This window comes from Oncorhynchus gorbuscha, unplaced genomic scaffold (genome assembly GCF_021184085.1).
Source record: "Oncorhynchus gorbuscha isolate QuinsamMale2020 ecotype Even-year unplaced genomic scaffold, OgorEven_v1.0 Un_scaffold_740, whole genome shotgun sequence".
Taxonomy (NCBI): Eukaryota; Metazoa; Chordata; class Actinopteri; order Salmoniformes; family Salmonidae; genus Oncorhynchus; species Oncorhynchus gorbuscha.
The window spans coordinates 282226-306664 of record NW_025745787.1 but is presented as its reverse complement, the minus strand read 5'-3'; the positions used below and the strand labels follow the sequence as shown (position 1 = coordinate 306664).

Below are 24439 nucleotides of genomic sequence, written 5' to 3'. Positions count from 1 at the left end.
AGAGATTCAAGGACAGGCGTCCTCTCCCAGTTTAATGTTTGGCATGTTAAATCATCAGTGAAGGCCTGATGGTACTGACTGTGGAGAAGCTATAAACTGGGTTATTATGGTACTGACTGTGGAGAAGCTATAAACTAGGTTATTATGGTACTGACTGTGGAGAAGCTGTAAACTAGGTTATTATGGTCCTGACTGTGGAGAAGCTATAAACTAGGTTATTATGGTACTGACTGTGGAGAAGCTGTAAACTAGATTATTATGGTACTGTGGAGAAGCTATAAACTAGATTATTATGGTACTGTGGAGAAGCTATAAACTAGATTATTATGGTACTGTGGAGAAGCTATAAACTAGGTTATTATGGTACTGTGGAGAAGCTATAAACTAGGTTATTATGGTACTGACTGTGGAGAAGCTATAAACTAGGTTATTATGGTACTGACTGTGGAGAAGCTATAAACTAGGTTATTATGGTACTGACTGTGGAGAAGCTATAAACTAGGTTATTATGGTACCGACTGTGGAGAAGCTATAAACTAGGTTATTATGGTACTGACTGGAGAAGCTGTAAACTAGGTTATTATGGTACTGACTGTGGAGAAGCTATAAACTAGGTTATTAGGGTACTGTGGAGAAGCTGTAAACTAGGTTATTATGGTACTGTGGAGAAGCTGTAAACTAGGTTATTATGGTACTGACTGTGGAGAAGCTATAAACTAGGTTATTATGGTACTAACTGTGGAGAAGCTATAAACTAGGTTATTATGGTACTGACTGTGGAGAAGCTATAAACTAGGTTATTAGGTTACTAACTGTGGAGAAGCTATAAACTAGGTTATTATGGTACTGACTGTGGAGAAGCTATAAACTAGGTTATTATGGTACTGACTGTGGAGAAGCTATAAACTAGGTTATTAGGGTACTGACTGTGGAGAAGCTGTAAACTGGGTTATTATGGTACTGTGGAGAAGCTGTAAACTAGGTTATTATGGTACTGACTGTGGAGAAGCTATAAACTAGGTTATTATGGTACTAACTGTGGAGAAGCTATAAACTAGGTTATTATGGTACTGACTGTGGAGAAGCTATAAACTAGGTTATTAGGTTACTAACTGTGGAGAAGCTATAAACTAGGTTATTATGGTACTGACTGTGGAGAAGCTATAAACTAGGTTATTATGGTACTGACTGTGGAGAAGCTATAAACTAGGTTATTATGGTACTGACTGTGGAGAAGCTATAAACTAGGTTATTATGGTACTGACTGTGGAGAAGCTATAAACTAGGTTATTAGGGTACTGTGGAGAAGCTATAAACTAGGTTATTAGGGTACTAACTGTGGAGAAGCTATAAACTAGGTTATTATGGTACTGACTGTGGAGAAGCTGTAAACTAGGTTATTATGGTACTGACTGTGAAGAAGCTATAAACTAGGTTATTATGGTACTGACTGTGGAGAAGCTATAAACTGGGTTATTATGGTACTAACTGTGGAGAAGCTATAAACTAGGTTATTATGGTCCTGACTGTGGAGAAGCTATAAACTAGGTTATTATGGTACTGACTGTGGAGAAGCTATAAACTAGGTTATTATGGTACTGACTATGGAGAAGCTATAAACTAGGTTATTATGGTACTGACTGTGGAGAAGCTATAAACTGGGTTATTATGGTACTGACTGTGGAGAAGCTATAAACTAGGTTATTATGGTACTGTGGAGAAGCTATAAACTAGGTTATTATGGTACTGACTGTGGAGAAGCTATAAACTAGGTTATTATGGTACTGACTGTGGAGAAGCTGTAAACTAGGTTATTATGGTACTAACTGTGGAGAAGCTATAAACTAGGTTATTATGGTACTAACTGTGGAGAAGCTATAAACTAGGTTATTATGGTACTAACTGTGGAGAAGCTATAAACTAAGTTATTATGGTACTGACTGTGGAGAAGCTATAAACTAGGTTATTATGGTACTGACTGTGGAGAAGCTATAAACTAGGTTATTATGGTACTGACTGTGGAGAAGCTATAAACTAGGTTATTATGGTACTGTGGAGAAGCTGTAAACTAGGTTATTATGGTACTAACTGTAGAGAAGCTGTAAACTAGGTTATTATGGTACTGACTGTGAAGAAGCTATAAACTAGGTTATTATGGTACTGACTGTGGAGAAGCTATAAACTAGGTTATTATGGTACTGACTGTGGAGAAGCTATAAACTGGGTTATTATGGTACTGACTGTGGAGAAGCTATAAACTGGGTTATTATGGTACTGACTGTGGAGAAGCTGTAAACTAGGTTATTATGGTACTGTGGAGAAGCTATAAACTAGGTTATTATGGTACTGACTGTGGAGAAGCTGTAAACTAGGTTATTATGGTACTGTGGAGAAGCTATAAACTAGGGTATTAGGGTACTAACTGTGGATAAGCTATAAACTAGGTTATTATGGTACCGACTGTGGAGAAGCTATAAACTAGGTTATTATGGTCCTGACTGTGGAGAAGCTGTAAACTAGGTTATTATGGAACTTTCTGTGGAGAAGCTATAAACTAGGTTATTATGGTACTGACTGTGGAGAAGCTATAAACTAGGTTATTATGGTACTAACTGGAGAAGCTATAAACTAGGTTATTATGGTACTAACTGTGGAGAAGCTATAAACTAGGTTATTATGGTACTGACTGTGGAGAAGCTATAAACTGGGTTATTATGGTACTAACTGTAGAGAAGCTATAAACTAGGTTATTATGGTACTGACTGTGGAGAAGCTATAAACTGGGTTATTATGGTACTAACTGTAGAGAAGCTATAAACTAGGTTATTATGGTACTGTGGAGAAGCTGTAAACTAGGTTATTATGGTACTGACTGGAGAAGCTAACTAGGTTATTATGGTACTGACTGTGGAGAAGCTATAAACTAGGTTATTATGGTACTAACTGTGGAGAAGCTATAAACTAGGTTATTAGGGTACTGACTGTGGAGAAGCTATAAACTAGGTTATTATGGTACTAACTGTGGAGAAGCTGTAAACTAGGTTATTATGGTACTAACTGTGGAGAAGCTATAAACTAGGTTATTATGGAACTGACTGTGGAGAAGCTGTAAACTAGGTCATGGTAGTAACTGTGGAGAAGCTATAAACTAGGTTATTATGGTACTGACTGTGGAGAAGCTATAAACTAGGTTATTATGGTACTGACTGTGGAGAAGCTATAAACTAGGTTATTATGGTACTGACTGTGGAGAAGCTATAAACTAGGTTATTAGGGTACTAACTGTGGAGAAGCTATAAACTAGGTTATTATGGTACTAACTGTGGAGAAGCTATAAACTAGGTTATTATGGTACTGACTGTGGAGAAGCTATAAACTAGGTTATTATGGTACTAACTGTGGAGAAGCTGTAAACTAGGTTATTATGGAACTGACTGTGGAGAAGCTATAAACTGGGTTATTATGGTACTAACTGTGGAGAAGCTATAAACTAGGTTATTATGGTACTGACTGTGGAGAAGCTGTAAACTAGGTTATTAGGGTACTGACTGTGGAGAAGCTGTAAACTAGGTTATTAGGGTACTGACTGTGGATAAGCTGTAAACTAGGTTATTATGGTACTGTGGAGAAGCTATAAACTAGGTTATTAGGGTACTGACTGTGGAGAAGCTGTAAACTAGGTTATTAGGGTACTGACTGTGGAGAAGCTGTAAACTAGGTTATTAGGGTACTGACTGTGGAGAAGCTATAAACTAGGGTTTTATTCTCCTACTGATCCTGATACCCCGTGTGTGTTACCTCTCCTAACAGACAGGCACTTACCAGCAGCCTCGAAGGCTGATAGAGGCATCCCAAGGGCAGCATGTTACTTACCAGCAGCCTCCGAGGCTGATAGAGGCATCCCAAGGGCAGCATGTTACTTACCAGCAGCCTCGGAGGCTGATAGAGGCATCCCAAGGGCAGCATGTTACTTACCAGCAGTCTCGGAGGCTGATAGAGGCATCCCAAGGGCAGCATGTTACTTACCAGCAGTCTCGGAGGCTGATAGAGGCATCCCAAGGGCAGCATGTTACTTACCAGCAGCCTCGGAGGCTGATAGAGGCATCCCAAGGGCAGCATGTTACTTACCAGCAGTCTCGGAGGCTGATAGAGGCATCCCAAGGGCAGCATGTTACTTACCAGCAGCCTCGGAGGCTGATAGAGGCATCCCAAGGGCAGCATGTTACTTACCAGCAGTCTCGGAGGCTGATAGAGGCATCCCAAGGGCAGCATGCTTACCAGCAGCCTCGGAGGCTGATAGAGGCATCCCAAGGGCAGCATGTTACTTACCAGCAGTCTCGGAGGCTGATAGAGGCATCCCAAGGGCAGCATGTTACTTACCAGCAGCCTCCGAGGCTGATAGAGGCATCCCAAGGGCAGCATGTTACTTACCAGCAGTCTCGGAGGCTGATAGAGGCATCCCAAGGGCAGCATGTTACTTACCAGCAGTCTCGGAGGCTGATAGAGGCATCCCAAGGGCAGCATGTTACTTACCAGCAGCCTCGGAGGCTGATAGAGGCATCCCAAGGGCAGCATGTTACTAACCAGCAGTCTCGGAGGCTGATAGAGGCATCCCAAGGGCAGCATGTTACTTACCAGCAGCCTCGGAGGCTGATAGAGGCATCCCAAGGGCAGCATGTTACTAACCAGCAGTCTCGGAGGCTGATAGAGGCATCCCAAGGGCAGCATGTTACTAACCAGCAGTCTCGGAGGCTGATAGAGGCATCCCAAGGGCAGCATGTTACTTACCAGCAGTCTCGGAGGCTGATAGAGGCATCCCAAGGGCAGCATGTTACTTACCAGCAGTCTCGGAGGCTGATAGAGGCATCCCAAGGGCAGCATGTTACTAACCATACTGTACCAAAAAATGAATAAAAGAACTAATGAACTTGACACGGTAAATGTTTATTTCAAACACTTTTTTCTTCCAGTTTTCCGGTTTCCAGTTTTAAGGTTTTTTTTTAAGTTTCCAGTTTTAATTTAAAAAACTACACAACAAATGCAGCTGTGCTGCTGGCAGCGGTTTGGGTCTCGCTGAGTCCTTTCAGACCCGGGTCTGCGCTGAGTCCCTTTCAGACCCGGGTCTCGCGCTGAGTCCTTTCAGACCCGGGTCTCCCGCTGAGTCCCTTTCAGACCCGGGTCTCGCGCTGAGTCCCTTTCAGACCCGGGTCCGCGCTGAGTCCCTTTCAGACCCGGGTCTCGCGCTGAGTCCCTTTCAGACCCGGGTAACCCGCTGAGTCCCTTTCAGACCCGGGTCTCGCGCTGAGTCCCTTTCAGACCCGGGTCTCCGCTGAGTCCTTTCAGACCCGGGTCTCGCGCTGAGTCCCTTTCAGACCCGGGTCTCGCGCTGAGTCCCTTTCAGACCCAGGTCTCGCGCTGAGTCCCTTTCAGACCCGGGTCTCACTGTGAGTCCCGTTCAGACGGTGAAGCATTCTACCTTCTCTACCTGCTCTACTATTACTAAACCTCAATTCCAATCCAAGTTCAAATCCCCGAGCTGACAAGGTACAAATCTGTGGTTCTGTCCCTGAACAGGCAGTTTAACCCACTGTTCCTAGACCAGTTAACCCACTGTTCCTAGACCAGTTAACCCACTGTTCCTAGACCAGTTTAACCCACTGTTCCTAGACCAGTTAACCCACTGTTCCTAGACCAGTTAACCCACTGTTCCTAGACCAGTTAACCCACTGTTCCTAGACCAGTTTACCCACTGTTCCTAGACCAGTTTAACCCACTGTTCCTAGACCAGTTAACCCACTGTTCCTAGACCAGTTTAACCCACTGTTCCTAGACCAGTTAACCCACTGTTCCTAGACCAGTTAACCCACTGTTCCTAGACCAGTTAACCCACTGTTCCTAGACCAGTTAACCCACTGTTCCTAGACCAGTTAACCCACTGTTCCTAGACCAGTTTAACCCACTGTTCCTAGACCAGTTAACCCACTGTTCCTAGACCAGTTAACCCACTGTTCCTAGACCAGTTAACCCACTGTTCCTAGACCAGTTAACCCACTGTTCCTAGACCAGTTAACCCACTGTTCCTAGACCAGTCCACTGTTCCTAGACCAGTCCACTGTTCCTAGACCAGTTTAACCCACTGTTCCTAGACCAGTTAACCCACTGTTCCCAGACCAGTTAACCCACTGTTCCTAGACCAGTTAACCCACTGTTCCTAGACCAGTTAACCCACTGTTCCTAGACCAGTTAACACACTGTTCCTAGACCAGTCCACTGTTCCTAGACCAGTCCACTGTTCCTAGACCAGTTTAACCCACTGTTCCTAGACCAGTCCACTGTTCCTAGACCAGTTTAACCCACTGTTCCTAGACCAGTCCACTGTTCCTAGACCAGTTTAACCCACTGTTCCTAGACCAGTCCACTGTTCCTAGACCAGTCCACTGTTCCTAGACCAGTTTAACCCACTGTTCCCAGACCAGTTAACCCACTGTTCCTAGACCAGTTAACCCACTGTTCCTAGACCAGTTTAACCCACTGCTCCTAGACCAGTCCACTGTTCCTAGACCAGTTAACCCACTGTTCCTAGACCAGTTAACCCACTGTTCCTAGACCAGTTTAACCCCACTGTTCCTAGACCAGTTTAACCCCACTGTTCCTAGACCAGTTTAACCCCACTGCTCCTAGACCAGTTTAACCCCACTGTTCCTAGACCAGTCCACTGTTCCTAGACCAGTTAACCCACTGTTCCTAGACCAGTTTAACCCCACTGTTCCTAGACCAGTTTAACCCCACTGTTCCTAGACCAGTTTAACCCCACTGCTCCTAGACCAGTTTAACCCACTGTTCCTAGACCAGTCCACTGCTCCTAGACCAGTCCACTGTTCCTAGACCAGTTTAACCCACTGTTCCTAGACCAGTTTAACCCCACTGTTCCTAGACCAGTTAACCCACTGTTCCTAGACCAGTTTAACCCCACTGTTCCTAGACCAGTTTAACCCCACTGTTCCTAGACCAGTTTAACCCCACTGTTCCTAGACCAGTCCACTGTTCCCAGACCAGTTTAACCCCACTGTTCCTAGACCAGTCCACTGTTCCCAGACCAGTTTAACCCCACTGTTCCTAGACCAGTCCACTGTTCCCAGACCAGTTTAACCCACTGTTCCTAGACCAGTCCACTGTTCCCAGACCAGTTTAACCCACTGTTCCTAGACCAGTCCACTGTTCCTAGACCAGTCCACTGTTCCTAGACCAGTTTAACCCCACTGTTCCTAGACCAGTCCACTGTTCCCAGACCAGTTTAACCCACTGCTCCTAGACCAGTTAACCCCACTGTTCCTAGACCAGTCCACTGTTCCCAGACCAGTTTAACCCCACTGTTCCTAGACCAGTCCACTGTTCCTAGGCCAGTTAACCCACTGTTCCTAGACCAGTCCACTGTTCCCAGACCAGTTTAACCCACTGCTCCTAGACCAGTCCACTGTTCCCAGACCAGTTTAACCCACTGCTCCTAGACCAGTCCACTGTTCCCAGACCAGTTATCCCACTGCTCCTAGACCAGTCCACTGTTCCTAGGCCAGTTAACCCACTGTTCCTAGACCAGTCCACTGTTCCCAGACCAGTTTAACCCACTGCTCCTAGACCAGTCCACTGTTCCCAGACCAGTTTAACCCACTGCTCCTAGACCAGTCCACTGTTCCCAGACCAGTTATCCCACTGCTCCTAGACCAGTCGACTGTTCCAAGACCAGTTAACCCACTGTTCCCAGACCAGTTTAACCCCACTGTTCCTAGACCAGTCCACTGTTCCCAGACCAGTTATCCCACTGCTCCTAGACCAGTCCACTGTTCCCAGACCAGTTAACCCACTGTTCCCAGACCAGTTTAACCCCACTGTTCCTAGACCAGTCCACTGTTCCCAGACCAGTTAACCCACTGTTCCCAGACCAGTTTAACCCCACTGTTCCTAGACCAGTCCACTGTTCCCAGACCAGTTATCCCACTGCTCCTAGACCAGTCCACTGTTCCCAGACCAGTTAACCCACTGTTCCCAGACCAGTTTAACCCCACTGTTCCTAGACCAGTCCACTGTTCCCAGACCAGTTATCCCACTGCTCCTAGACCAGTTTAACCCACTGCTCCTAGACCAGTCCACTGTTCCTAGACCAGTCCACTGTTCCCAGACCAGTTTAACCCACTGCTCCTAGACCAGTCCACTGTTCCTAGACCAGTCCACTGTTCCCAGACCAGTTTAACCCACTGCTCCTAGACCAGTCCACTGTTCCCAGACCAGTTAACCCACTGTTCCTAGACCAGTTAACCCACTGTTCCTAGACCAGTCCACTGTTCCTAGACCAGTTTAACCCACTGTTCCCAGACCAGTTTAACCCACTGTTCCCAGACCAGTTTAACCCACTGCTCCTAGACCAGTCCACTGTTCCCAGACCAGTTAACCCACTGTTCCTAGACCAGTTAACCCACTGTTCCTAGACCAGTCCACTGTTCCTAGACCAGTTTAACCCACTGTTCCCAGACCAGTTTAACCCACTGTTCCCAGACCAGTTTAACCCACTGCTCCTAGACCAGTCCACTGTTCCCAGACCAGTTAACCCACTGTTCCCAGACCAGTTTAACCCCACTGTTCCTAGACCAGTCCACTGTTCCCAGACCAGTTAACCAACTGTTCCCAGACCAGTTTAACCCCACTGTTCCTAGACCAGTCCACTGTTCCCAGACCAGTTATCCCACTGCTCCTAGACCAGTCCACTGTTCCCAGACCAGTTAACCCACTGTTCCCAGACCAGTTTAACCCCACTGTTCCTAGACCAGTCCACTGTTCCCAGACCAGTTATCCCACTGCTCCTAGACCAGTTTAACCCACTGCTCCTAGACCAGTCCACTGTTCCTAGACCAGTCCACTGTTCCCAGACCAGTTTAACCCACTGCTCCTAGACCAGTCCACTGTTCCTAGACCAGTCCACTGTTCCCAGACCAGTTTAACCCACTGCTCCTAGACCAGTCCACTGTTCCCAGACCAGTTAACCCACTGTTCCTAGACCAGTTAACCCACTGTTCCTAGACCAGTCCACTGTTCCTAGACCAGTTTAACCCACTGTTCCCAGACCAGTTTAACCCACTGTTCCCAGACCAGTTTAACCCACTGCTCCTAGACCAGTCCACTGTTCCCAGACCAGTTAACCCACTGTTCCTAGACCAGTTAACCCACTGTTCCTAGACCAGTCCACTGTTCCTAGACCAGTTTAACCCACTGTTCCCAGACCAGTTTAACCCACTGTTCCCAGACCAGTTTAACCCACTGCTCCTAGACCAGTCCACTGTTCCCAGACCAGTTTAACCCACTGTTCCCAGACCAGTTTAACCCACTGCTCCTAGACCAGTCCACTGTTCCCAGACCAGTTAACCCACTGTTCCTAGACCAGTTAACCCACTGTTCCTAGACCAGTCCACTGTTCCTAGACCAGTTTAACCCACTGTTCCCAGACCAGTTTAACCCACTGTTCCCAGACCAGTTTAACCCACTGCTCCTAGACCAGTCCACTGTTCCCAGACCAGTTAACCCACTGCTCCAAGGCCGTCATTGAAAATAAGAGTTTGTATGCACCTGAGCTCAATTTTGAGTCTCATAACAAAGGGTCTGAATACTTAAGTTCATTAATTCTTTGCATTTTTTTATATAAATGTGTAAAAATGTTTGAACGTGTTTTTGCTTTATTATACAGTGTAGATTGATGTGTAGATTGACGTGTAGATTGATGAGGAAAACAAATAATGCTGGTCTTTCTCTGCTATTAGTCCAACTGTTAACGACGATGACGTAGCGGTGAAGAGTCGACCACAAAATAAGTTGATTCCTTGACTCCTTGCATGTCGACTCCTATTTCAGGGGGAGTCAAGATTCAATTCCGCCAGGAATCGACTCCTATTTCAGGGGGAGTCAAGCTTCAATTCCGTCAGGAATCGACTCCTATTTCAGGGGGAGTCAAGCTTCAATTCCGCCAGGAATCGACTCCTATTTCAGGGGGAGTCAAGCTTCAATTCCGCCAGGAATCGACTCCTATTTCAGGGGGTGTCAAGATTCAATTCCGCCAGGAATCGACTCCTAAGATCCAGCATTTTTTGGAATGGAGGAGATGTGATTAGTTGTCGTACTTCTGAGAACACAAAACACTGGAATCTTTCATAGCGAGCTAGTGAGGGACGGAGCGAGAGGGCAGACAGGCCTACTGCACGGTTCTGACTCTGTCAGCAATCAGAATAATGTTGCTTGCAATGTCTCGCAACTTCAGTAAAGCAAGTGATCAGAATATGTGGGAACTCCTTCAAGACTGTTGGAAAAGCATTCCACGTGAAGCTGGTTGAGAGAATACCAAGAGTGCGCAAAGCTGTCATCAAGGCAAAGGGTGGCTACTTTGAATAATCTCAAATATTTTTAGATTTGTTTACCATTTTTTTTTTGGTTGCTACATGATTCCATGTGTTATTTCATTGTTTTGATGTCTTCACTATTATTCTACAATGTGAAAAATAAAGAAAAACCCACAAAGTTGGAAGCACAGAATCATCTAGAATGTTACTGTATGCTGTATGGCTAAGATTTCCCTTCACTTGGACTAAGGGGCCCAAACTATGAAAAACAGACCATTATTCCTCCTCCACCAGACTTTACAGTTGGCACTATGCATTGGGGCAGGTAGCGTTCTCCTGGCATTCGCCAAACCCAGATTTGTCTGTCGATTCATCCCTCCAGAGAACACATTTCCACTGCTCCAGAGTCCAATTGCGGTGAGCTTTACACCACTCCAGTCGACGCTTGGCGTTGCGCATGGTGATTTTAGGCTTGTGTGCGGCTGCTCAACCACGGAAACCCATTTCATGAAGCTCCCGACGAACAGATATTGTGCTGACGTTGCCTCCAGAGGCAGTTTTAAACTCGGTAGTGAGTGTTTCAACTGAGGACAGACGGACAGATTTTTACGCGTTACAGCACTCGACGGTCCCATTCTGTGAGCTTGTGTGGCCTACCACTTCACGGCTGAGCCGCTGTTGCTCCTAGACGTTTCCATATCTCAATGACAGCACTTACAGTTGCCCGGGGCAGCTCTAGCAGGGCAGAAATGTGACCAACTGACTTGTTGGAAAGGTGACATTGTATGATGGTGCCACATTGAAAGTCACTGAGCTCTTCAGTAAGGCCATTCTACTGCCATGTTTGTCTATGGAGATTGCATGGCTGTGTGCTTGATTTTATACACCTGTCAGCAACGGGTGTGGCTGAAATAGCCGAATCCAAGAATAGTTTTGGCCAAGTAGTGGAACTTCGTTTTTTTACACTACTTGACTCCCCTTAAAGAAGAGGAAGGTCGGGACTGAGGTAATAAGACTCACCTTATTAAAAAAGAGGAAGGTCGGGACTGAGGTAATAAGACTCACCTTATTAAAGAAGAGGAAGGTCGGGACTGAGATAATAAGACTCACCTTAAAGAAGAGGAAGGTCGGGACTGAGGTAATAAGACTCACCTTATTAAAGAAGAGGAAGGTCGGGACTGAGGTAATAAGACTCACCTTATTAAAGAAGAGGAAGGTCGGGACTGAGGTAATAAGACTCACCTTATTAAAGAAGAGGAAGGTCGGGACTGAGGTAATAAGACTCACCTTATTAAAGAAGAGGAAGGTCGGGACTGAGGTAATAAGACTCACCTTATTAAAGAAGAGGAAGGTCGGGACTGAGGTAAGTCGCTCTGGATAAGAGCGTCTGCTAAATGACTTAAATGTAAATGTAATAAGACTCACCTTAAAGAAGAGGAAGGTCAGGACTGAGGTAATAAGACTCACCTTAAAGAAGAGGAAGGTCGGGACTGAGGTAATAAGACTCACCTTATTAAAGAAGAGGAAGGTCGGGACTGAGGTAATAAGACTCACCTTAAAGAAGAGGAAGGTCAGGACTGAGGTAATAAGACTCACCTTAAAGAAGAGGAAGGTCGGGACTGAGGTAATCTCATATTTCTCTGATACCTCTGGCACTGCTTCTGCCTCCAGCTGTAAGACAGAGAGGAGGGTAGGAGGGAGGAAGGGGTGGAGGGAGAGAGAGGAGGGAAGGAGGGAGGAAGGGTGAGGGAGAGGAGGGAGGAAGGGATGGAGGGAGAGAGAGAGAGGAGGGAAGGAGAGAGAGAAGTGAAGGAGAGAGGAAGGGATGGAGGGAGAGAGAGATGAAGGGATTGAGAGAGAAAGGGAGGAGGGGAGGAGGGAGGAAGGGGTGGAGGGAGAGAGAGAGGAAGGGATTGAGAGAGAAAGGGAGGAGGGGAGGGAGGAAGGGGTGGAGGGAGAGAGAGAGGAAGGGATTGAGAGAGAAAGGGAGGAAGGGTTGGAGGGAGAGAGAGAGGAAGGGATTGAGAGAGAAAGGGAGGAGGGAAGGAGGGAGGAAGGGGTGGAGGGAAGGGATGGATGGAGAGAGAGGACAAAGCAAGGGAAGAGGAAGGGAGAAAGAGATGGAGTGAAGGAGGGAGGAAGGGAGAGAGAGGAAGGGAAGGAGAGAGGAAGGGATGGAGGGAGAGAGAGGAGGGAAGGAGGGAGGAAGGGAAGGAGAGAGGAAGGGAAGGAGGGAGAGAGAGGAAGGAGAGAGGAAGGGATGGAGGGAGAGAGAGGAAGGGAAGAGGAAGGGAGAGAGATGGAGTGAATGAGGGAGGAAGGGAAGAGGAAGGGAGAGAGAGATGGAGTGAATGAGGGAGGAAGGGAAGAGGAAGGGAGAGAGAGATGGAGTGAATGAGGGAGGAAGGGAAGAGGAAGGGAGAGAGAGATGGAGTGAATGAGGGAGGAAGGGAAGAGGAAGGGAGAGAGAGATGGAGTGAATGAGGGAGGAAGGGATGGAGAGAGAGAGAGGAAGGGAAGAGGAAGGGAGAGAGAGATGGAGTGAATGAGGGAGAAAGGGATGGAGAGAGAGAGGAAGGGAAGAGGAAGGGAGAGAGATGGAGTGAATGAGGGAGGAAGGGAAGAGGAAGGGAGAGAGAGATGGAGTGAATGAGGGAGGAAGGGAGAGAGAGAGATGGAGTGAATGAGGGATCATCCACATAAATGTTGATACCCCTCTTTGTTCCCTTTCCAAGCCATCAAACAATGTCTGCATCCACACATGAAGAACCCCACTGCACCCTGCTGAGTTTCCCCTCAACACTCGGTTTATTTAGCCAGGAGGCATCACCCTTCAGGGAGAAAATAAAGCACACATTCACCACTTTGATATGTCTAACAAGCAAGACAAATGAGAGAGCAGAACAGCACCACCTCCTGCTCTGCTCCGGGTGCTGTGATCTGATGGATATTGACAGTGGTAATCCACCAGGATCAAATTAATATAATAATAATAATATAGCCATTTGCTTTGTTACAGTTGACAGTGGTAATCCACCATGCTCTACCAACTGAGCTCAAATTAAAGGAACTAGTGTGGACCACACACACTCAAAAAATCCAAAACTAACAGAGGAACAAAAAATAGTTCCAAGTTTTCATTTACTTTAAAATCATTAAATATATATATTTCTCACATGGTCAAGTCAATTCAATGTGTAAAAAAAAAACAATAGGCTCCATGTGAGGAAACGCACTGATGTTTCTGATATCAACAGGGGGTTAAGTTAGCTAGTTTGATTTAAATTTGATTTGATTTTGAGCTACCGTCCTGCACTGGGGCACAACACAAACACAAACAGGGGGTTAAGCATCTTTACTAGATAACTATACTAACTCTCTCTCCTCTGCTCTCATCCTTCTAGATCTATGTGAACCATCAGATCCTCCTCTCCACACTCTCCGAGTTGGGCATCTCCGGCGCGGCCCACGCTTGGAGTGCGTCCTACCTGACAGGTCGCTCCTACCAGGTGGCGTGGCGAGAATCTGTCTCCTCACCACACGCTCTCACCACTGGTGTCCCCCAGGACTCTGTTCTTGGCCCTCTCCTATTCTCGCTATACACCAAGTCACTTGGCTCTGTCATAACCTCACATGGTCTCTCCTATCATTGCTATGCAGACGACACACAATTAATCTTCTCCTTTCCCCCTTCTGATGACCAGGTGGCGAATCGCATCTCTGCATGTCTGGCAGACATATCAGTGTGGATGACGGATCACCACCTCAAGCTGAACCTCGGCAAGAAGGAGCTGCTCTTCCTCCCGGGGAAGGACTGCCCGTTCCACGATCTCGCCATCACGGTTGACAACTCCATTGTGTCCTCCTCCCAGAGCGCCAAGAACCTTGGTGTGATCCTGGACAACACCCTGTCGTTCTCAACTAACATCAAGGCGGTGGCCCGTTTCTGTAGGTTCATGCTCTACAACATCCGCAGAGTACGACCCTGCCTCACACAGGAAGCGGCGCAGGTCCTAATCCAGGCACTTGTCATCTCCCGTCTGGATTACTGCAACTCGCTGTTGGCTGGGCTCCCTGCCTGTGCCATTAAACCCCTTCAACTCATCCAGAACGCCGCAGCCCGTCTGGTGTTCAACCTTCCCAAGTTCTCTCACGTCACCCCGCTCCTCCGATCTCTCCACTGGCTTCCAGTTGAAGCTCGCATCCGCTACAAGACCATGGTGCTTGCCTACGGAGCTGTGAGGGGAACGGCACCTCAGTACCTCCAGGCTCTGATCAGGCCCTACACCCAAACAAGGGCACTGCGTTCATCCACCTCTGGCCTGCTCGCCTCCCTACCACTGAGGAAGTACAGCTCCCGCTCAGCCCAGTCAAAACTGTTCGCTGCTCTGGCCCCCCAATGGTGGAACAAACTCCCTCACGACGCCAGGACAGCGGAGTCAATCACCACCTTCCGGAGACACCTGAAACCCCACCTCTTTAAGGAATACCTAGGATAGGATAAGTAATCCCTCTCACCCCCCCCCCTTAAGATTTAGATGCACTATTGTAAAGTGACTGTTCCACTGGATGTCATAAGGTGAATGCACCAATTTGTAAGTCGCTCTGGATAAGAGCGTCTGCTAAATGACTTAAATGTAAATGTAAGTTAGCTACCGTCCTGCACTGGAGCACCACACAAACAGGGGGTTAAGTTAGCTACCGTCCTACACTGGAGCACCACAAATAGGGGGTTAAGTTAGCTACCGTCCTACACTGGAGCATCACACAAACAGGGGGTTAAGTTAGCTACCGTCCTACACTGGAGCACCACACAAACAGGGGGTTAAGTTAGCTACCGTCCTACACTGGAGCATCACAAACAGGGGGTTAAGTTAGCTACCGTCCTACACTGGAGCACCACACAAACAGGGGGTTAAGTTAGCTACCGTCCTGCACTGGAGCACCACAAACAGGGGGTTAAGTTAGCTACCGTCCTACACTGGAGCACCACAAACAGGGGGTTAAGTTAGCTACCGTCCTACACTGGAGCACCACACAAACAGGGGGTTAAGTTAGCTACCGTCCTGCACTGGAGCATCACAAACAGGGGGTTAAGTTAGCTACCGTCCTACACTGGAGCACCACAAACAGGGGGTTAAGTTAGCTACCGTCCTACACTGGAGCACCACAAACAGGGGGTTAAGTTAGCTACCGTCCTACACTGGAGCACCAAACAAACAGGGGGTTAAGTTAGCTACCGTCCTGCACTGGAGCATCACAAACAGGGGGTTAAGTTAGCTACCGTCCTACACTGGAGCACCACACAAACAGGGGGTTAAGTTAGCTACCATCCTGCACTGGAGCATCACAAACAGGGGGTTAAGTTAGCTACCGTCCTACACTGGAGCACCACACAAACAGGGGGTTAAGTTAGCTACCGTCCTGCACTGGAGCATCACAAACAGGGGGTTAAGTTAGCTACCGTCCTACACTGGAGCACCACAAACAGAGGGTTAAGTTAGCTACCGTCCTACACTGGAGCATCACAAACAGGGGGTTAAGTTAGCTACCGTCCTACACTGGAGCACCACACAAACAGGGAGTTAAGTTAGCTACCGTCCTACACTGGAGCACCACAAACAGGGGGTTAAGTTAGCTACCGTCCTACACTGGAGCACCACACAAACAGGGGGTTAAGTTAGCTACCGTCCTACACTGGAGCACCACAAACAGGGGGTTAAGTTAGCTACCGTCCTACACTGGAGCACCACACAAACAGGGGGTTAAGTTAGCTACCGTCCTACACTGGAGCATCACACAAACAGGGGGTTAAGTTAGCTACCGTCCTACACTGGAGCACCACAAACAGGGGGTTAAGTTAGCTACCGTCCTACACTGGAGCACCACACAAACAGGGGGTTAAGTTAGCTACCGTCCTACACTGGAGCACCACAAACAGGGGGTTAAGTTAGCTACCGTCCTACACTGGAGCACCACACAAACAGGGGGTTAAGTTAGCTACCGTCCTGCACTGGAGCACCACACAAACAGGGGGTTAAGTTAGCTAACGTCCGAAACTGGAGCATCACAAACAGGGGGTTAAGTTAGCTACCATCCTACACTGGAGCACCACACAAACAGGGGGTTAAGTTAGCTACCGTCCTACACTGGAGCATCACAAACAGGGGGTTAAGTTAGCTACCGTCCTACACTGGAGCACCACACAAACAGGGGGTTAAGTTAGCTACCGTCCTACACTGGAGCACCACACAAACAGGGGGTTAAGTTAGCTACCGTCCTACACTGGAGCACCACACAAACAGGGGGTTAAGTTAGCTACCGTCCTGCACTGGAGCATCACAAACAGGGGGTTAAGTTAGCTACCGTCCTACACTGGAGCACCACAAACAGGGGGTTAAGTTAGCTACCGTCCTACACTGGAGCACCACACAAACAAGGCTTTTGAAGTTTTGTAATTTCACCATGAATTTCCAGAAATACCCCCACCCACCCCAGGCAGAGGAAAGAAAACAAACATTGATGCACAAATTGACCCAGAGATATTGTTCAGTCATATTTAGCGAGCACATATTGTAATCCATAAATCAGTGACCCGGGTTGTCGCAGCCAGCCATTACAGACGTCCCTTATTTCCTGCCTGGAGCAGCTGAACTCTGCTGCTGGTGCTCTGATCCCATGAGGCATTATGGCTGACAGACACTTATAGGCCACGTGAACACAACCTACATCAACGCAGTGAAATACTGCTATGAGAATGGAAACACATAGACACTAAATATTTATAGTGAAATGCTTGTTTCCATGTGACCCGGGTAAGAACAGTGCTATTGATTGGTTAGAGACAAGCTAGGCTGGTACAGCAACTGCAGACTCCTATTGGAATATGTAGGAATATTGTTCATCGTTTGGAAGAGAAAAAAATAACTTGAAACACAAATTAAGAAAAAGCTGTTTTACAGTGTAAAATATGTAGGATCAAATATCAATCTACTGCTCGTCTAAATATTTATATATTCTTAATTCCATTCCTTTACTTCTGTGTGTTGTGTGAAATTGTTCAGATATTACTGCACTGTTGGGAGCTAGAAACACAAGCATTTCGCTACACCTGCAATAACATCTGCTAAACATGTGTATTGTGACAAATAACATTTGACAAATAGCATGTGATTTAAAATGACACCATATTCCCTTATATAGTTTTAGTGTACAACATTGCACCTGTGGGCTCTGGTCAAAAGCAGTGAACTATGAATGTAATTCTACATCTCTTCAGAATACTCTAAAATCTCAGGATATAAAATAACTCTGCACATGCTTTGGTTGTACCCAACTACCATCAGAACCTAATGGCCTGGTACTCAGGGCTCTACTGTCCCTCCATCAGGTCCTAATGGCCTGGTACTCAGGGCTCTATTGTCCCTCCATCAGGTCCTAATGGCCTGGTACTCAGGGCTCAACTGTCCCTCCATCAGGTCCTAATGGCCTGGTACTCAGGGCTCTACTGTCCCCCCATCAGGTCCTAATGGCCTGGTACTCAGGGCTCTACTGTCCCCCCATCAGGTCCTAATGGCCTGGTACTCAGGGCTCTACTGTCCCCCCATCAGGTCCTAATGGCCTGGTACTCAGGGCTCTATTGTCCCCCATCAGGTCCTAATTTCCTGGTACTCAGGGCTCAACTGTCCCTCCATCAGGTCCTAATGGCCTGGTACTCAGGGCTCTACTGTCCCCCATCAGGTCCTAATGGCCTGGTACTCAGGGCTCTATTGTCCCTCCATCAGGTCCTAATGGCCTGGTACTCAGGGCTCTATTGTCCCCCCATCAGGTCCTAATTTCCTGGTACTCAGGGCTCTATTGTTCCTCTAACCACTCAGATATCAATGCAAATGAAATCTAACATTACAACCAACACTTATCATTAAAACAGAAGGCCTATCTTACTGTTAAAACTCACCTCACGGTGATGATCAATTTGAAGAAAGAAGTTCAACAGAAGGGTTGAAACACTGTAAAAACCTGATTGTTGTGGATGTTGTTTCAAAGCCTAACACCAACGAAACGGACAGAGCTTTCTAAGGTGATAAATCATTCAAAAACACTCACATGTATATTAAATGTTATGCCTATAGGCTTATGAGCCCAGCCCCCCCCCCCAAAAAAATAATAATAATTAAAATAATGATTGTGCCATCACCTACTGCATATTACCAGAAAAACAGTATTTTTTTAACCTGATTTAAGATACCTTGGGTACATAATTGGTCTCGTCTAAACTCCAACAGAATGGTCCTTCTGTAGCTCAGTTGGTAGAGCATGGCGCTTGTAACGCCAGGGTAGTGGGTTCGATTCCCGGGACCACCCATACGTAGAATGTATGCACACATGACTGTAAGTCGCTTTGGATAAAAGCGTCTGCTAAATGGCATATATTATTATATTATTATTATTAGAATTGAAGTAATGTCCTGTGAGTGTACGTTGTGTTATGATGCATACTGGTGGTCCGGTTACCTGATGCTACACTCCAAAATGTTCTGTCCATGACTCTGGGAGAAAACGTATCGCCCTCAGCTACCCTGGGGCGGCAGGGTAGCCTAGTGGTTAGAGCATGTGACTAGTAACCGGAAGGTTGCGAGTTCAAACCCCCCGAGCTGACAAAGTACAAATCTGTCGTTCTGAGCTGACAAGGTACAAATCAGGCAGTTAACCCACTGTTCCCAGGCCGTCATTGAAAATAAGAATGTGTTCTTAACTGACTTGCCTGGTTAAATAAAAGGTAAAATACATTTTTTAAAAGTGATCAAACGATGCTTTGGATATTGATGACGCACTTACGACACACTGTGCTTCAAAAAAAGAGATACGACACACTGTGCTTCAAAGTTAGCTGCTTAGCGATGTATCAGGCATCATGTAAGCATCCGGTATCAACATCACTACATGTGACACACATACTATACCTTGTGATGTGTATCAGGCATCATGTAACCTCCATCACAAGGTATAGTATGTGTATCAGGCATCATGTAACCTCCATCACAAGGTATAGTATGTGTATCAGGCATCATGTAACCTCCATCACAAGGTATAGTATGTGTATCAGGCATCATGTAACCTCCATCACAAGGTATAGTATGTGTATCAGGCATCATGTAACCTCCATCACAAGGTGTGTGTATCAGGCATCATGTAACCTCCATCACAAGGTATAGTATGTATCAGGCATTGATAAACATGGTGTGTTTGTTCTCCTTTGCCAGCTCTGCCATCACATCGTTCATCTGACTGCACTGAGGGGCCCATGCTGCCTGGAAGTGGACCACCGTCAAGAACCTGGTGGAACAGAGAAGTCCCATTAGATTGGAACGGTGATGTTGAGATGGTCAGTGATCTCGTGTATGATCATCGTTGTATGGCAAGTAAGAATGAATGGATGTCAGTTAGCTCGGCCTATTGATGGTAGACAGTAGCTGGCACGTGTGCATGCATGTCCTACATCTTTAGTGCACCGGTGAGGCTCAAGGAAGAGACAGGGGTCAGATCTCAGCATAGCAATAGGTCTAAAATAGCACAACTTTATAGTGACCCACTGCTATGCTTTATCTTGGCCAGGTCGCAGTTGCAAATGAGAACTTGTTCTCAACTAGCCTACCTGGTTAAATAAAGGTGAAATAAAAAAAATACAAAAATACAAAAGATTCACATGCTAAAGATGTAGGACATGCATGCACACGTGCCAGCTACTGTCTACCATCAATAGGCCGAGCTAACTGACACCCGTTCATTCTTTACTTCCCATACAACGATGATCATGCCCGAGATCACTGACCAACTGAACATCACATGACTAGGACACTGGATCACAACAGGTCGTCTGGAATTAAACATTATTTTTATAGCCTACTTGGAAATGATGGATTTCAAAAGCACAATAACTGAATGGACCTAGTTAGCAACCTAATTCTGAAATGGGCAGGCACCTGATGTGATGTAGGATAACAGTAGTCATGTCTGATAAAGGGAGGTTAATCTCTCCCTTTCATATAAGGGCTAAACCTAACGTTACATTATCAGGCATAGAATATAATGTCTGCCTAATAGAAAAGGTCGCCTTGCCCTGCCATATCGTGACAAGAAACCCACATGAGTTCAAGACACAAGAGCCTGACTGTTTATATCAGGTGACACACATCAGCATGTATTACAATGATCAATTGCATTCACACCATGTACAATAAACATGTGTGTTATTAGCTAGCATGCAAAAGCAAATATCCGCTTAAAAATAGCAAGCTAGTTAGTTAGTTGCACTTTCATTTGGAGCAGCTAGACAACATTAGCTAGTTATCATTCCCTCTAACATGGGGATGCTACATCACGCTAGCTAACGCTAGATTTAGATATAACAGGAAAAGTAGCTATCACAGTAAGCTAAATATCACACGGGGCCTAATTTGAATGACACTCATTCAATGGCTAATGGCTTCAATGTCATGTTATGAAATGAAACACATACTTGCCAGCCTTTGATAGCAAGTCCTCAAACTGCTGCGAGGATGTTGCCTCCACTAAGGTCGCCATGTTTTCAGACGTGTGTAATCGATCACCGAGTGATTGTTGTTCTATGTGGATTTCCAAGAAGACACACACCTTACTGTTCTAACAGACGTGTGTAATCGATCACCGAGTGATTGTTGTTCTATGTGGATTTCCAAGAAGACACAAACCTTACTGTTCTCTCAGACGTGTGTAATCGATCACCGAGTGATTGTTGTTCTATGTGGATTTCCAAGAAGACACAAACCTTATTGTTCTCTCAGACGTGTGTAATCGATCACCGAGTGATTGTTGTTCTATGTGGATTTCCAAGAAGACACAAACCTTACTGTTCTCTCAGACGTGTGTAATCGATCACCGAGTGATTATTGTTCTATGTGGATTTCCAAGAAGACACAAACCTTACTGTTCTTTCAGGCGTGTGTAATCGATCACCGAGTGATTCTGTATGTGTAATGTTTACTGTTAATTTTTGTTGTTTTTCACTTTATATATTCACTTTGTATGTTGTCTACCTCACTTGCTTTGGCAATGTTAACACATGTTTCCCATGCCAATAAAGCCCTTGAATTGAATTGAATTGAATTGTGTTCTATGTGGATTTCCAGCTGACACAAACCTTACTGTTCTTTCAGACGTGTGTAATCGCTCACCGAGTGATTGTTGTTCTATGTGGATTTCCAGCTGATACAAACCTTACTGTTTATGCTTGTTAACGCTGAGCTGAACCGGGGGGTCGGAACGCAATATCACGGTTAATATGAAAAACACAGTGAAACCCTGCAGCTAGATATGAGTCTGAAAACGTACCTCCATGCAGGGGGATGGGATATGTCCCTGTACTCCAACATGCGGACTACAGTGGCATATCACATCCCATGCATGGAGGTACATTTTCCCGAACTATATCTCACCTGGCTCCAAAGTGAATGTAACGATGACTTTGTTCCGACCCCGGTGCAGCTCAGTGAAAAACAAGCTAATGGTCCAGTCGGTATATTCTAGCAACTATATGGATGGAACGAGACATAACCACCGACACAGAGTCGGTTTATGACTGATCTATGAACTAAAATGAATAACCAACATGTAAAATACAAAAAATGTTATTGTTTAATTGCACAATATTGTTATAATTATAATGGAGAAAATGTGTTGAGCATGCATTTGGTGGGGGGGGGTAATTTGTCCTCATATTCCACAAATAAATCAAATCAATCGTATTTAATAAAGCGCTTTTTACATCAGTCACTGTCCAGAAAGGCCTCCGCTACTTGGAAACCGGGACGACACTTTGACGAGTCAGAAGCAGAGAAATCAAGAGGACGGTTTTCGTGTCCTTGCGGTAGAAAAGCGAACTGAAAGTGAAATAGTAAACCAGCTAACAAGGTAGCCAGAGATTGAACCATTTTGTAGCCACTTCTTCTCTAGTTGCAATTTAATTGATTTTTGATATCGCCGCCGGACGTTTCTGAAAAGACCTCGTTAGTGTTTAACTAGTTTGCGACACTGGACGTGTTGTAGATGTTTCCTTGCCAGATATCAAACGTTACTGTTACCTTTTGACATTTGGGTTATTAAATTCAGTCGATAGATACTAAAACTAGGTGTAATAATCGTCCACAACCATGGAATATATGACACCCGTCCAGAAGAAGAGACGCCACGAAGGAGACCTTCAAACCGGGAAAGATTGCCAAGCGGTAGGACCGGAACCGTCCTTATATAAAACTACTTTATAGCCTTTGAAACCCGACGTTGAATTGCATTGAACGATTAACGATGAAATTACAATTCTTATTCAACAACATTGTTGGATTGTAAGAGAGGCGGTGAGAGGAAACTTCCCTGATTCAAGCGCTCATTTCTGTCCGGGGAAGAATTCAATGCAATTCAACGTCGGGTTTCCAATGTTAAACAGTAACCTTTTGCTTTAGTGGAAACATTGTTGCTATTGGTGTATTTTTTAAATAGTTTTTCCTAACACTAGTCTAGCTATCTGGCTATTGCTATAGCTGTTCCAGTTGGCTTGTTGCTATTTTTAGGCTAAATCCGTTAATAGTGATTTATTGGTTATCACGTGTGTATGTGTGATTGCTACTCCTTTAGCTACTAACCTTTGCATGGATATTTGGTTGTATGGGAACTAAGCTAAATCATAGGGAACTAACGTGTTTACAAAAATGTAGAAGCACGTGTCACTATGAATACGTGCTACACGGTCTCTCGTGAAGAAACCTTCTCTTAGTACATTACATTAGCTAAGTGCACGCATGTCTATAAGCACTGAGCTAACTAGGATCGATCATTACCTGTCACGTTACACAACTAAGCTGCATTGTGTGAATCCACAGAAACGACTGTGCAACGGAGCGGGAGTCTGCGTCCAGGTTGAACATGGCGGGATGGTGACTGACGGTGCCATGGACGCCAGCATGCAACTGCAGGGTGTCGGCATCAACCACCCAGCTTCTAACATGGTAGATATGCGTATTCAATTATTTTGGAATATATATATATATTTGAGGGGCTTATTCAACTATTTTTGGATACTTTTGTTGCTACAGTCTAGGCCTATATTTGAAAGGAGTTGGCCTCCCACATGCATTTGCAGGAGTGTTTTTACGGGCCATGTTTTCCTTCTTGAATGATGATGACGCTGGAGTCGTAATAAAGGTTCATAGGTCAAGCAGTAAGGGACACTAGGCGTATCCATGACAACATGCTTCCTTAATATCTGTATCTCTATAAGGTGTAGTAAGTAGTCTTGGCTATCTTTACGACAGTTTTTTTTCTTCCCCTCAATGCTGGTGATATCAAGGAAGCAATAAAACTGTTTGGGAAATTGCATCTCGTCCTTACCCAAGGAATGTGGCTTAGTGCCACACTGTTGACATTATATTTGTATATATTTTCACTCCACTGTGGATTTGTCCTTCTGTCATAATTCGTTTTTACATTGAATAGTCTTGTCTTCTATGCAGTGTTTATCCTCAAAAATGTTTTATTGCAGAACAACAATATGACAATCCATTAAATTAATCGAGTGTAATTATTGCCGTAGTAACCCTCCAGGCTCGTGTTGTCTCTTGTACAGGTCTATGCAGTCCAAGGCAGCCAATGTTGTAATCGGTGCCTGGCAGGGGAGCCCGTAAGTAGTGTCCTGATTTTTGCCTGAACATATCCCAGTAGTGACTGATATCACATGTCAGTGTCTAGGCCTATAACCCAGCATTTTGTACAAGCCATCCAGAAACACCAAAACAAATGTCTCATCAGTGGAAATTGTGGATTTAACAGATATAGCACATATAGTCAAACATTCCTTATGCTAATATGGGATATTATGTCTCTTACTTTGGGGACAATTGTTGCACCTGCAAAATCAAACATTATAAAAGATGCCTATTTTAGAAGGGTTGGCCCTCGGGCTAAAGAACCTACTATATTGACCATGGAGCCCTTTACTCTTCATGCTCACCTTGGGTTGAGTCGATGTT

At 45.6% G+C, this 24439-nt stretch overlaps 1 protein-coding gene across 2 annotated transcripts in view; it reads right to left on the bottom strand.

The window, feature by feature from the left end:
- LOC124019955 (glutaredoxin 3-like) overlaps positions 1-21054 on the bottom strand; it is a 45970-nt gene extending 24916 nt beyond the window's left edge. The window contains exons 1-3 of one of the 2 annotated variants that reach the window (XM_046335398.1): positions 20899-21054; positions 19609-19715; positions 11976-12052 (exon numbers count right to left, since the gene is read on the bottom strand). In XM_046335398.1, the coding sequence (XP_046191354.1) occupies positions 11976-12052; positions 19609-19715; positions 20899-20963 (249 nt within the window). In that variant the 5' untranslated portion in view covers positions 20964-21054. Of the gene's footprint in view, positions 1-11357; positions 11392-11975; positions 12053-19608; positions 19716-20898 lie in introns of those variants that run through there. The other variant, XM_046335399.1, reaches the window with a different exon arrangement.
- Positions 21055-24439: the final 3385 nt, after the last annotated feature.